General features: G+C 40.8%; 1 protein-coding gene across 1 annotated transcript in view; it reads right to left on the bottom strand.

Moving 5' to 3' along the window:
• The window catches only part of Slc38a6 (solute carrier family 38 member 6), a 59,274-nt gene that overhangs the window by 30,373 nt on the left and 14,330 nt on the right, over window positions 1-14,571 (bottom strand). The window contains exons 4-5 of the mRNA XM_051147534.1: window positions 7,084-7,136; window positions 3,834-3,873 (exon numbers count right to left, since the gene is read on the bottom strand). Of these exons, the coding sequence (XP_051003491.1) occupies window positions 3,834-3,873; window positions 7,084-7,136 (93 nt within the window). The remainder of the gene's footprint in view (window positions 1-3,833; window positions 3,874-7,083; window positions 7,137-14,571) is intronic.

Below are 14,571 nucleotides of genomic sequence, written 5' to 3'. Positions count from 1 at the left end.
CCACAGAAGTTCAATTTCTTGTGAAACTAACTACTTTCAGACTGTGGGGAGAGTGAGCAATGAAACGGAGTAGGAGCTGAGAACCAGCTGGCCTTCCTACTACACACCTTCGTCCTCTTAGAAGGCAGTTTTCCTGAGCTCAAACCCTGGGCTAGCATTCTCTTGCCAGCAATGGCCTTCAACATTAAACTTCTAGGATGTGTCCTTTCTCCCTCTGTCCCAGCAGAAACGCGCAGCAAATGCTAGCTCACCGGAGGCAGGGGACCCAGAGGGATACACCTGGCAGCGGTCGCTTTTAGGCTCTGAATCCTCACTGCTGAGAGATTAGGAGTCCTATGTGACTAATATTTCCTCTGTGGCTCTCCCTGTTCTAAAGCCCAGTAATCCTGAAACCTTAAGAGTCCTAAATATAGTAACCGACATGTTTACATGTTATTGGGAGGAAGCCCCACCACACTCGCTTTGGTAGACCACATGATGCCTGTGGTCAGTGCTAGGCCTCATTTTTTGTTTCTGACTATGGTACGGGAATAAGCCAGTCTTCAGCATAAGACCCACAGAAATAATCAAGTGCAATTCATGAATTTATGATCATTTTGACTCTTGTGTTTCCTTTTAGTGTTGAGGACTGAAACAAGAAGGCAGAGATGTTTAAATAGCACACAGCACAGAACAAAAGATAGGGGGGATATGGATTAAATATATTGTATGAAAATTTTCTAAGTAAAAAAAATTTAAAGAAAAAGACAGAGAAGCTGGGTATAATGGCTAAGAACATTTGTCAACCTGTCAGAACCTGGGACTCCCTAGGAGACAAGCCCTTGAGGTATTCTCTCCCTCACCTTAACTGTGGTGGGAAGAGCAGCCTGGGCTGTGGACAGTGCTCCATGGGATGGAGTCCTGGCCTGAATAAAATGGAGACAGAAGGTGGAGCACCACCACTCCTGACTCTGGGCCAATCTGAAGCGACCTCATAGTACTGTGGTGCCACCTTCCCCTCCAGATCCCTTCCCCTGGAGCTGGAAACCAACACAAGACACCCCCTCCTTGCCAGGTCCTTTGCTGCAGCAGCATGAAAAATAACAAATGTGCTGGGTATGGCAGTCCACATCTACAATCCCAGTGCTCAGGAGGCTGAGGTAGAAAAGACTAAGAGTCAGAGGCTAACCTAGGCTGCACAGAAAGACCCTGTCACACACAGAGACCGGCGGAGTGAAAGAGGTAAGAAGCTTTAAGACAAGGCACCTAACTAAAAATACAGACTGCCCCATTGATGCTGGTAAGAAGGAACAGGCCTTCCCTAAGGGCCACGGGAGAATCCATGTGTCCAGACGAGAGGAGACTCCAAGCTCGCAATTTCCTACCAAAAGTCTTTAACAAAGACCAAACTAAAGCCAGGAGAATGAGAGCGGCTTCCCTGAGCAAAGCCTGAGCAAAGACTGGAGGTGACAGAACCCAGGGCACTCTGACATCCGGCCCAGAGCTCTACCCACAAGAGTAAGCTTCAAAGTCTATTGTAATGAAGGAATAATTTATTCACATTTGGCTGAGAAAAGAAAACCTCTGGAAATATGCTTTCACTTATTATTCACAGGCGCTCAATAAATAAACTTTCAAGTAATGTGAAGAAAATAATGAGGACGTCACTGTAAAATAAGCATTACTAGCTTTCCTGGACTTAAGGGACATTTAAAAGGTTGTGACAGCACCTAATTTGCAGTTTTCAAGTTCTAAAACAAGCAGGCAAACCAACAGCCTTAACAATGCAGGGACCTGATGATTTACATAACACCAAACCCAAGGCTTTTTTCTGGAACATTCAAACAACTGGCCAAACCGTCTCATTTTAATGCTTTCAGGGACAAAGAACACGTATTTTCACTTAAAACAATATTGGTATGGTGTTTTGTTGGCATGCATGTCTGCGTACCATGTGCAAGAAGCACCTGTGAGGCCAGAAGGAGGCCTAAAATCCCTCTGGAACTTGAGTTGCAAGCAGTTCTGAGTTGCCATGTGAGTGCTGGGAATTCGACCTGGGTCCTCTAAGAGAGCAGCCAGTGCTCTTGACCACTGAGCCATCTCTCCAGCTCCAGATGCTTGGATATAGAGTTCTAATCATTTAAGCGCAACTCACTCCAGCAAAGCTTCAGACCCTGTGTTGGGGAGTACAAAGAGGAATAAGACATAACGTCCGGAGGAACTTATAGCACAGAAGAGAAATGCATGTGGAGTCAGGCAGAAGGTTACAACAGCCATGTCTAAATCAGGTTAGAGAAAAAAGCTTGTGGTCCCTTTCTTACTGGCTTTCTCACACTGCTTTCGTAGGTATCCCAAAACATACTGGAGTGTGCGATGCCAGCACTATAGTACATAATGGACAGTCTTCTGACATCAAGTGAAAACTATAGGAAAACAGCCCAGTGAGCATCACGCCAAGATTAAAAGCTTGGATTCAAATTCCTGAATTAAAAATTCAACATAAATCATTAAACAATGGTTCAACCCAATCTGAACAAAATCTACTTGGGGCCTGCAGAGGAATGGTAATGATGCAGCTAAGCAATACATCTTTGCTAATTAACCATCATCCTACAACGAATCTTGAAAGCAATTGCACTACAAAAATCCCCAAGGGGTGAGGTTAGTTGTCCTGGTTTCTGGAGCGAAGTATGAAGTCACTGTTTCATGAAAATTCAACTCATTAAAACGTGGACATTCAGGATTCCATAGCAATTCACTGATAGGAAGCTTCCTGCCCTCACTGACCCCCCCCCCCCCCCCCCATCAATTTACTCAGTAAAGATACAGTTTAGTTGAACAACACTTAGAGTGAAATAGCTCAGATCTTAAGTCATCATCTTTAAATTATATAAAACTATTAGATGTAAAATAAAGGGTTACCACTTCCTGTGAGCGCACATCTTGTGTAAGATCCGAAGTGCATGTGGATTTCCCATGATTCTCATAGTATTTCTTAAGTATTCCAGCAGAGCGTAAAATGAAGTGAGGACACTGCTCAGCCGTATTTAATCTCTTGACAACATGTACACACGATTCTCACACTTAGGAGCTAAATGTTTAATATATCCACTCAACTGTCTATAATTAACAGTAAATTTCATTTCTACATAGTTCTCCTAATTAGAATGACTTGTAGGATAAGTCTTCAGTATAAACCACAGGACAGATAAACTTGAGTATGTCTTAGCATCCAGGGGACCTTGTGCACACCTGGCTGTTGATGCAGGCCACAGGGCACCGGTCCCTGTAACGAGGCACCTGTCAGTGGGAGTGATTGAGAAGGTGAAGCAGATGGAAAATAGTTAAGAATCACACTGGATAGCCAAACCACTATGAATGTAACATTTATAGAACTCATGATTGTCATATAGTTCTCCCTGTTGTATGTAGTTTGTTTTATACATGCGTAATAAAATAAATGTATTAAAAAAAGAAAAAAAAATACAAGTCACTTAAACTTAAAAAAAAAGAAAGAAAGAAAGAAAGAAAGAAAGAAAGAAAGAAAGAAAGAAAGAAAGAATCACATTGGGAGTATTTCCAAACTGTACCCTCTCACTACCACAAGCACAGAAAGCTAGAGTGCACTGCAGACCTCAGAACACTGCAACCAAGGTTAGCTAGAGCTGAAGTCAGAAACACATTTACCAGTGCTATGAAAAAGATGCAAGAAAGAGTAGGAGGCAAATAACGGGGGCTTCTAAAGATGGCCATGTCCACAGAGACTTAGTGCCCAAGCTAGATCAAGGTAAGAAACCAGGCAAACAATTATTTCCATTACCTGTCTGCATACACGATACACTTTCAATGCTTACCTCCAATATTCTGAATTATTATGGTGCCTGCCACCACCACCTATAAAAGAACAAACATACTCAGAAGATTAAAGGGGGGAATAGTAGAAAATAAAAGAATGTTATTAAAATTCAATAAATAATACAACAAACACAGATGCATAACTCATGACCAAAGAGACATTGGAAAGAATAAATCTTGTCATCTGTTTGTATTACAGCAGTGGGTCTCAACCTCCCTAATGCTGCGCCTCTTTAATGCAGCTCCTCATGTTCTGGTGAACCCCAACCACAAAGTTATTTTCGTGGTTACTTCATAACTATAATTTTGCTACTGTTATGAATTGTAATGTAAACATCTGTGTTTCCCGATGGTCTTAGGTGACCCATATGAAAGGGTTGTTCGACCCTCAAAGAGGTCATACCCTAACCCATGGGTGGAGAACTACTGCACTGCATGAAATTAATAAACATCATATAAAACGTCTTTAATTCTTCATAATTACTATAAAGATATTTCTGAAGTTTTTCTTAAAACAGTATGTCTGACCAGCTAAAAAGTGTTAAAAAGCTAGGCAGTGGTGATTCCAATGTCTAATAAACTGAAATAGAATCTGGGAAGTCCTGTGGTCCCTTCTTACTGGCTTTCCCACACTGCTTTAGTAGGTACCCCAACACAGACTGGGGTGTGCGATGCCAGCACTATAGTACATAAAGGGAACCGGTAGCTTTTTGGCATCCTGGTCTCAGAGATTAAACAACCTGCAGCACAAAACTCTAAGATACATTGATCAGATGAGGAAAATTTAGGCAAAAATGTTTCTAACTCAAAAATGTGAAATAAGCTAAGCCCCAAACGGCAGGTGGTGGCAAGGAGGGCAGTAACAGTAACTTCTCCAGAAGTTTCTCCTTTCTAGCCAGGCTGGCAAATTGATGGCATTTGAGACAGTGGATCCAATAAAGCCAGACCATCTAGTATTTAGAAAGTCAGAAACTGTATTTCACACTTTCAAGAATATAAAAAATGAGCCAGGCAGTGGTGGCACACGCCTTTAATCCCAGTACTCTGGAGGCAGAGGCAGGCGGATCTCTTTGAGTTTGAGGCCAGCTTGGTCTGCAGAACAAGTTCTAGAACAAACAACCAAGGCTACACACAAAGATACTCTGCCTTGAAAAACAAAACAAACAAACAAAAAGAATATAAAAGTTCGCAATGGGCTAAAATAAAAAAGGTCTGAGTTAAAGTATGCCCAAGGACTACGTTGTCTGTAGGCTCTTATTTCTGGTCTTGGAGAGAGCTGGGGAACTGCAGGGAAATGTTCAAATATTATACATTGTCTTGGGCGTCCTGATCACTCAACACCTGGGCTGTACCAGCAGCAAATGTTTGGAGCTGACAAGCTGCCTCAGATCATTCAGGCCCCCATAGACTGAGGCCGGGTCACACTCGAGGTTCACCTCTCCGGGGGAATTCTTCCTGGGGTAAGCACTGCCTATCCAGGAGACCATCTAGCTCAGGGGGGCCTAGAGTCCTTGCCATCTGCCGAGGAAGGTTAATAATGGTCTAGGAATCTGGCAAGCTATCTAGAGATGCGGTTGTGCGGGATGGTTTTACGTCAGCTTGACATTCGCTAGGGTCATGGGACAGCAGGAAGCCTCAGTGGAGAAAATGTCTCTTTAAGATCAGGCTGTAAACTGGGTGTGGTGGCGCACGCCTTTAATCCCGCCTTTAATCCCAGCACTCGGGAGGCAGAGGCAGGTGGATTGCTGTGAGTTTGAGGCCAGCTTGGTCTACAAAGCGAGTCTGGGACAGCCAAGGCTACACAGAGCAACCCTGTCTTGAAAAACCAAACCAAACCAAAAAAAAAAAAAAAAAAAAAAAAAAGAGTGGGCTGTAGGCAAGCCTGTAGAACATTTTCTTAATTAGTGACTGATGTGGGAGGGCCCAGCCCATTGTGGGCGGAGCTACCCCTGAACAGGTGGTCCTGGGTTCTGTAAGAAAGCAGGCTGAGCAAGCCATGGGGAGCAGGCCAGTAAGCAGCAACCCTCCACGGCTTCTGCATCAGCTCCTGCCTCCAGGTTCCTGCCCTGTCTGAATTCCTGCCCTTCAGAGATGGCTGTTTGCTGAAAGTGTAAGGCAAATAAACCCTTCCCTGCCAGTTTGCTTTTGTTTCTGGTGCTCTATCACAGTGAAAGTAATTCTAACGAAGACAGCAGTCACTGGAAATCCAGTCATTTGTAAGAAGACAAGAAGATGGTTCAGACTTTGTGTATAGCACCTGCAGTGCAAATGAAACCAACTGGCCACACACAGGAAATACCTCTATTTTCTATGAATATATCACCAATACAGTATTTTAGTATTGCCCCTTTCCATTCCTTGGCTAAATTTAGGTATTTAATGTTTAGAAAGACAGAATGAATGTCTGCCTATTTATATTTTCTGTGCCTACTACAGTGCAAGGCATAGCACTGCTCAAAACAAACTCATCTGATAAGTAAATATACAAATTTAAAGATAATTTTAAAAATATTCCTTTAATTTTTCAAAAATATTTCTTTGGTCCTTAGAACAAGACTATCCAACCACATACTATAGCCAGGGGGGAAAAATTTCAGACCAATTATAGAAATGGGGAAGAACCAGGAGAACAGTGGGCACTGTAACACTGTCAGTGGCGCCTAGCTCCTGGTAATCTCTCGGAAAAAAGTTCCCTACAGCTTTAAAGTTAGGAAGCCTATCGAAAACCAGTGCCAAATAAAATTGGGTTTTTACTTTTATTATTCTAAGAGGGTAACCAGTGTATGTAGCACCTACAGTCCTCAGATGAGGAACCAGTGTTGGGTAACAACTGATAACAGGTCCTTTAACAGCTCTGGAACTTAATTTTCTCACGTGTAAACAATGGGTGGCTTGGCAATCTTTCAGCACAGTTCAGCCCTTTAAAAACACCAGCTATCTAATTAACGTGTTTGAAAACAGGATTTGCTCCAAGCATGTGGCCAAAGTGGATGGGGAAAGCGTGAGGCTCCCATTACTGCTCTGCAGGTCCAGTCGGCAATGAGGGCTGGAACTGAACTGGTTTACAGGCATGCTTGGGAAGGGACGCAGGTTTCGCTTTGTTTTCCTGTTCCCTCGGTTCTGTCCTGCCTTACTTGCGTTTCCTCACAGTCTCTTAGGGCCTCTCTCACATGTGCGTCCTTTTGAACCTGAAGCACAAGAGAAATGCTCACTCCTTTGGTTCTAGACAATGAGGAGAACTGAAGTCACCTTTCCAGGTAATCCAAATGTGACGAGTCCAAGATCTTCATAAGACGTCACCGCTGTTAGGAGAAAGCACAAGTGTCACTTCACACAGACTATTTGGGAAGGTTACTTTACTCTTACAAGTTAGGCATGGTGCCACTCCCAGCTTCAGCCAGTGGACCCCAGCTGTCACATGGAGCTGACACCCTGGAATGAAGGTGAGAGGAGGAAAGAAGGCAGAGACGGTTTGACTGGTTCCTAGAAGTTCTTTGAGAATTTTTCTCTTTGAAATATTAATTTCCACTCCAAACTTAACCCACACGCCTAAGACTTAGATGTTTTTGTAGAACGCAGCTATTTAACAAATAGTGATGGCTTTTTCCTTTCTTTAAAAAAAAAAAAAAAAAAATCACCAAGGTGGCTGTATGGATGGGCCAGTAGTTAAAAGCTCCAGTGTGACTCACTACACCGACATGGCAGCTCACAGCTACCTATAATTCCTGGTTCAGGGGATCTGGTGACCTCTTCCGGCCTCTTGAGGGCACAGGGATGCATATAGCACACAGACATATATGCAGGCAAAATACCCTGCATGTTTTGTTTTGCTTTTTGAGACATGGTTTCTCTGTGTAGCCTTGGCTGTCCAGGACTCACCTGTAGACCAGGCTGGCCTCCAACTCACAAAGATCCACCTGCCTCTGCCTCCCGAGTGCTGGGATTAAAGGAGTGCGCCAAAACACGCCCCGCTCATAAAGGTTTTTTTAAGCATTAAAACTCACCAAGGTTTCATTTTATTATGCTTCTAGTGTATCTGAAATTCTGATTTTGTTTCTCAAATGCACATATTAATGGTTATTTTCCATTTTGATTATGTTTCTAATTACTTTAAGATTACCAGTGTCAGAATACTAATATTGTAACCAACTAAGAGCCATTTATCTATCTGACAGCTCTCATCTATGTAGGATATCAAGGATAGATCTATGTTTCTCTGAAATATTCTGAAATATCAAAAGTAGCAAAAACCATTCAGTGTTTTAAGCCTGAGAGCTAGTGCCTGGGGTCTGCCCACCTCACAGTCACAGACAGGTGACTAAGCCTAGAGCAGAGGCAGAGGTACTAACTTTGGAGGAAACCTAAAGATGCACGCTCTGTAAAGCCAGAGCCTACAAGGACAGGCAGACATTAGCAAGGCCAGGCTACTCAGCCTGCTAATCAATGGCCTGACTTTTTTTTTTTTTTAAGATTTATTTATTTATTTATTATGCACACAGTGCTCTGCCTGCATGTAAACCTGCAGGCCAGAAGAGGTCATCAGATTACATTACAGATAGCTGTGAACCACTGGGTTGCTGGGAATTGAACTCAGGACCTTTGGTCAGTGCCCTTAACCTCTGAGCCATCTCTCCAGCCCATGGCCTGACTTCTTGAAAACAGCCTGTGTCCATGTACAGGACTCGTGTACTTGCAGACACATTCTCCAAATTCTCACGGGCAAGAAATTCTAAATACAGGACACAGAGTTAGATGAGGTATGATAGTTGTACCAAACTTGCAGGGACATTTGCCTTTCCAAGTGCTTAGGGTGATGATAATGCGTTCACAATGGAAACAGTACTATCATCCTATAATTAGGGGGCACACACTTCCATTTTTCATCATAAAAATGTTAAATTACATCTCATTTCATTATGTCCAAGTATGGTTATTAAAAACAGATGAAAATTAAAAGGCTTGTAAAGGAGCCACGGTATGCTCTCAGCCCATGCAAGCTTTGTGCTTTAACCAGTGATGTTGCTGGGTATACAGTTCTGCAGCACTCACACCAGGAGAAGCAGGCTGGGAGACACCAAGGCTTGGGACAGCAATACATTCTGTTGGTCACAGATGTGGTTCATTATTTAAACACAATTCTACTGCACCTCTTAGGACATCTTTGGGCTTTCTTTCTTTCTTTTTTTTTTTTCCCTTTGGGCTTTCTTTCAACTGCCACTTGAAACAAACAAACATGAAGGACATTTAGGTACATAAAAATAAACATCCTAAATATCATAGGTGTTTTATATACAGTAACTTTGGAGCCAGGAAGACAACAGTGAGAGACTGAGTAATAAACTGGCATTAATAAGTAACAAAATCTTCATTCTAATCTGTTATCAAAGTTCATGAGGGGACTTGGAAACATTGTGGAGCAATATATGTATTTTTTAAAATGCATTTGCATTCTGTTAAACATAGCACATGTGTACAATTTCGTATTGGATTTAAGAGATATATTTTCATATGGGTAGGCCATTTATGAAGGTCACACATGCTTGGAGAAGCCTATACTTAGGTGTGTCTTGTTTCACGACAGCCTCTTTCTCTCAACCCTTATGCTTAAAATCTATATTAGAAATGCCATATAATAAAGTCTCACTGTGTTCATACAGGATGTACAGAATTCTTCTCTGTGGGGAGGCCAAACATCCAGTGCTACCTGAGGCGTGGTCCCTTAAACATTAAGGAAAATGTGGGTGACTGCCCTCGCTTTTGGAGGATGGCAGGAATGCCCGCACCATCACTCCACACTTCCATTATTGCTTAAAAATAACATTTCTATGTTGCCAGTTGTTTTTCTGTCACTTTATAAAAATTACCTGACCTAAATGCCTTACTACTTGAAAAACACATCTCTGACTTCGCAGTAAAACACAGCTTCCCCTACTCTCTATTTTCTCCTTCAATTGCTTTCTATTCAGAGTGATGGCAACGCATGTGCAGTGCCATCCATGCTCCCTGTCTTTCTCAGCGACTTCCACATTATATCACGTACATGAGCTATAGCTTCTGAGTGCAAACTGGCACAGTCAATGAACACATCAACACTCCACAGATACGCAATCCTATCGTGTATGTACACTTAAACTGAATTAAACAGAGTTAAACTCTTTAGAATAATAGAATAACTACAGTGATGCATACAATGGGATGGATTTATAGACACACACACACAGAGGACAGTGACAGTGTGGAGACTCAGGAGGTAAGGGTGGTAAAAGCTCAGCTTTTATAACTCTGTGGTGTTTTTTTTTTTCAGACATTATTTTTTATTTTTATTATTTTTTTTTATTAACTCTGTGGTGTTCTTGTGATAATACAAGCATTTATGTAATCATTTCAAAGGTTTTTCTCTACGTTAAGACGACCTCTACTTAAATTCCTTTTCTTATTTTCTATGATATAATTAAGCTTTCCCTTAGGCTAAGTTCTTTTGGAACCAAAATCCTTCTCTTCTCATAAATAAAATAGTTCAACAGCTCATTAATCCCCTTACAAAACATAGATTATGTGAAGGAGTGTACACACTGGTTAATTTGAACAGATCTAATATGGCAACTGAAAGTCATACCAGACCATGTTTTAAAATGAAAATAAATTTAGGTGTTTTTAAGAAAATAAAAGAAGAAAAAAGATATATTTTTCATAAGAACTTAAAACCATGAAGTCTTCCAGTGTTACACATGGGACTATATCAAATATTGTTTTTCAAACTATTTAGTTTGTATCTGTTTCTCAGTATGTAAGCAGATGTGTGTTTGCTTCATTTTTGCATTGGGTATTAGGTTCAAGACTTTCACATGCTACATACATGTTCTACCACTGAGCTACGTTCCAGACTTGTTTTATATTTAAATAGTGGGAAATCCATATTGATTGCACAGCTGGTAAACAGGAAAAGCAAATGCCAACTAGGAAAAAAAAAACACATTGAAAAATTCTGAAGGGAACAGGTATTTCAATATCAAACTTAAACACTAAACATTTATTCTGAATCTTAAAAGTTAAAATTCAACCCTTGCTTGTGCCAGAAAACAGTGAACCTAACCACTTCATGAAGACTCTTGTGACATTTTTGCAATCTCAAAATTGCCCTCTGGTTCTACTATCCCTTCAGTTTCATAAAAATATCTCTAGATACCACAAATTCCCAAGTCCAGAGAGGAAAAGCATGGGGCCTTTAAATGGAGGCTGCGTGCAGGGCTCCAGCCCCAATTCTAGCCTTCCCGTCAGCACGTCTGGGTCCTCGCTCAGTTCTGTCACTGTCATCATATCTCTTTTTGTGTTGCAAAAATTAGAAGCACTTTCCCCTGCCTGAGACATCATGAATGTGAATTAATGGCTTCTGGCTTTGCTCTGAGGCTTTGCTAAAATGAAATGTGGACACAGCCAGCCAAGTGCTTGCTTCTGAATCTGCTGTTTGGCGGATGTTCCTTTAAATGCTGGTGAGAGCCACAAACTGGACTGATGGTTCGAATGTAGTTTGAACAACAAACCTTTAGAGTATTTACCACATTTGATCATGAAGCTTTTGTCTTAGGAGATAAGACTAAAACCGGGGGACTCCTTAGACATTTAACGATGCCACAATTTACACTGGGAATAGAGTGCTAACCTAAATATGCAACAAGGTGGTTAAGTAAACCATGTTAGGGGTGCCTAATAGATACAGCATGAAAACCCATTTATAGTAACAAAAAAAGGCAATACTATTTAAGGGGAAAAAAAAACCAGGATTCAAATAGAATTTATAAAATAGAAACATAAGTGGTGACTAAATATTTAGGCATTTTTCTTTTGCTTTCCATATATTTGAAGAAAGGAGTTCAAATATAACGACTTGAATAGCAAAGGTAGAACTCTCACCCCTACACTACCCCTTGCCCTGAGAGAGGGTTTCTCTGCCTATCCTTGACTGTTCTGGACTCGCTTTATAGATTAGGCTGGCCTCTGCCTCCTGAGTGCTGGGATTACAAGCATGTGCTACCACACCTGGCTGGAACTTTTTTCAAAACATAATTTTATATAAAATTCTTTGGCAGAAGAAGGTGTCAGAATTACAGGCATTTGTGAGCTGCTCTTGGGTGCTAGGAACTGAACCTGAGTCCTTTGCAGGTGCTTTTTTTTTAATTTAATTTTTTGTTTACACATAAATACAATACACTGCATACAAGAAGAACCATGAAACAATCAGGAATTATATAAATGTTATATTCATAGTGCTTTGGTTATTTGTATTTGGCAACCTTGAAGAAAACATCTTTCCTATCTTGGTGAGTCCAAAATCCTGAATGTAAATCAATATCTATCATATCTCATCTCTATCAACATAAAACATCTATCTAGACCTAAAAACATCTTACCACCTAAGCTTAATTGTAAAACTAAACTATCTGGTCTTCAACCCCATCAGAGACTTGAGAAGGAATAAAACTTAATTACCTGAGTAAAGCAGAAGTGTAGCTTCCAAAATTGGGGGGGAAAAAAGGCAGAGACAGTTTACTGCCTGAACATTCACCCAAAACTCTATAACCCTGAGCAGCAGCATCTTCAGCCTTCTGGCTGGTGAGGCAGGAACCATTGAGGACTTGCTTACTCTGTCTTGGCAGAGTTTGGCCATTGACTCTGCCTAGATCCAAGCTTGCCTATTTTAGACAGGATTCTCTCTGTGGCAGAAATGAGGGCATTTTTCCCAGTGGTGGCACCGGTCTGTAATCCTAGCCACTTGTGAAGCTGAGGCACTTGAGCCTAAGAATTTGAAACCAGCTGAGCAACACAGCGAGACCTCCTAGGCTGCTTCAAAACAACAAACCAAACAATACTTAAATAGTTCCACTTCTTCTATAAACCTAAGAGCTTGCAGTTAAACTGAATTTTTATTTTTATTTTTAATTTTTCTTTTTTTTTTTTTTTTTTTCTTTTTTTTTTTTTGAGATGTAACATTGTATTTTATTGAATCAAATACATACAAAATGGAATCATTTTATAGGTATCCAATGAAAACACCATGACGGTATTTTAGATTCTTCTTTATATGAAGTCTTTGAAATCCACTGTACATTTTTTATTTATAGCATATATACATTCATACCAGGAATTACTTATTAGCTATGGAAGTCATTTAATTAGTTTCTCTTTGCCCCACCTTCTTCAGTTTAAAAAGAAGAATATAAATATTAACCTTATACAGATGGATTGCAGTGGAAAATGTGTATTTTTAATTTTTCTATGCTAAGTAATTTGCTGCTCGATTCTGGAGGATTTGGAGGGAGTTGTTTTTGTTTGTTTGTTTGTTGGCTCCTTCATATATTCTATAGCATTATAAATAGTTAGAAGATGTTCCAGAGACACAAAAATAAGGTGTTGATAACCAGTGACACAGTGGCATATCCTTACAGAATAGGAATTACATTAATTATGTAATCAATACAGTCTCTACAAGTAGCACCTAAGGCGAACCTTCTACTAGCTGAAGCAATCACTAGCAGTGTATTTTAGAAGTCGTTTTTTTTTTCTAATTTTAAAAGAAATCAATGCTGTGTTTTGAAGGATTGGAGACTCTGTAAGTCATAACCAAGTAAGTGGGGAGTTCTTCCTTAATGTGCACCAGGCCCAAGACTCCCAGCCTCCACGGCAGTCCCGGAGAGCTGCTTCCCATGAAACAGTGGAGTGTTTCCAGCTACTTATGCCAGTGTGCTGTCTGCTTTGCATTTTTTCCTCAATGAAATAGGACAATTAATAAACTCTGGTTATAGTATGAACCCACGTTTCAGCAGGAGCAATATTATCTTTGGATCTGGACTGAGGGACACAAGTTATCCAAACAGTTCAACTCTCAGAAAGTTGGCCATTTGGAACGTACTCTTATTAGTCTGAAATTCTTTTCTTTCTTGTGTTTTCCATCATTTTCTTCTTGCTTTTTCCCTAACAGTGCAAGGAGGGCATTCTGTTCTTGAATAGCCACTAATTTTAAGACTACTTCTGATCTTTCTTAATATACATTTCAATGTCACTGTGCCAACTGAATGTGGCATGATTAACAATCTTTCTATGCATTAAGAGAAAACAGAACGATATGGTATTAGTTCCATTCTTTGGGCTAGCAACAGTCTAATACTGCATGCACAGGAAGGTTCTGGATTCCCAATTTACTAGTTAGCTGTGCAGTGAATAGTATTTACACAGCCATACATGCTGCTGCTGCTGCTGCTGCTTTTCTTTTCTTTTTTTTTCTTTTCTCTCAAAAGACAGGGTTTCTCTTGTAGGGTTGGCTGTCCTGGACTTGCCTTGTAGACCAGGATAGACTCAAACTCACAGAGATTTGCCTGCCTCTGATGGGATTAAAGGTGTGTACCACCACACCTGGCTCAGGCATAACTTCTTAGTGGATGTGCTAGTTTTCAATTATTAAACTCCATACAGGCAGTTTAAAAATCATTTCAAAACACACACACACACACACACACACACACACACACAATGCTATCTACTTCGATAATGTAAGGCAGCTGTTCCCAGCCTTTGGGTTGTGACCCCTTTGACAAAGCTTAATCTCCAAAAATAGCTACATTACAGTTCATAAGAGTAGTAAAATCAGTTATGAAGTAGCAATGAAAATAACTTTATGGTGTCTCTTCCTTCCTCCCTCCCTCCCTCCCTCCCTCCCTCCCTCTCCCTCTCTCTCTCTCCCCC

This window comes from Acomys russatus, chromosome 1 (genome assembly GCF_903995435.1).
Source record: "Acomys russatus chromosome 1, mAcoRus1.1, whole genome shotgun sequence".
NCBI classification, from domain to species: domain Eukaryota; kingdom Metazoa; phylum Chordata; class Mammalia; order Rodentia; family Muridae; genus Acomys; species Acomys russatus.
Note: the sequence above shows the minus strand (reverse complement) of the source record. Positions and strands in the feature narration are given on the sequence as shown.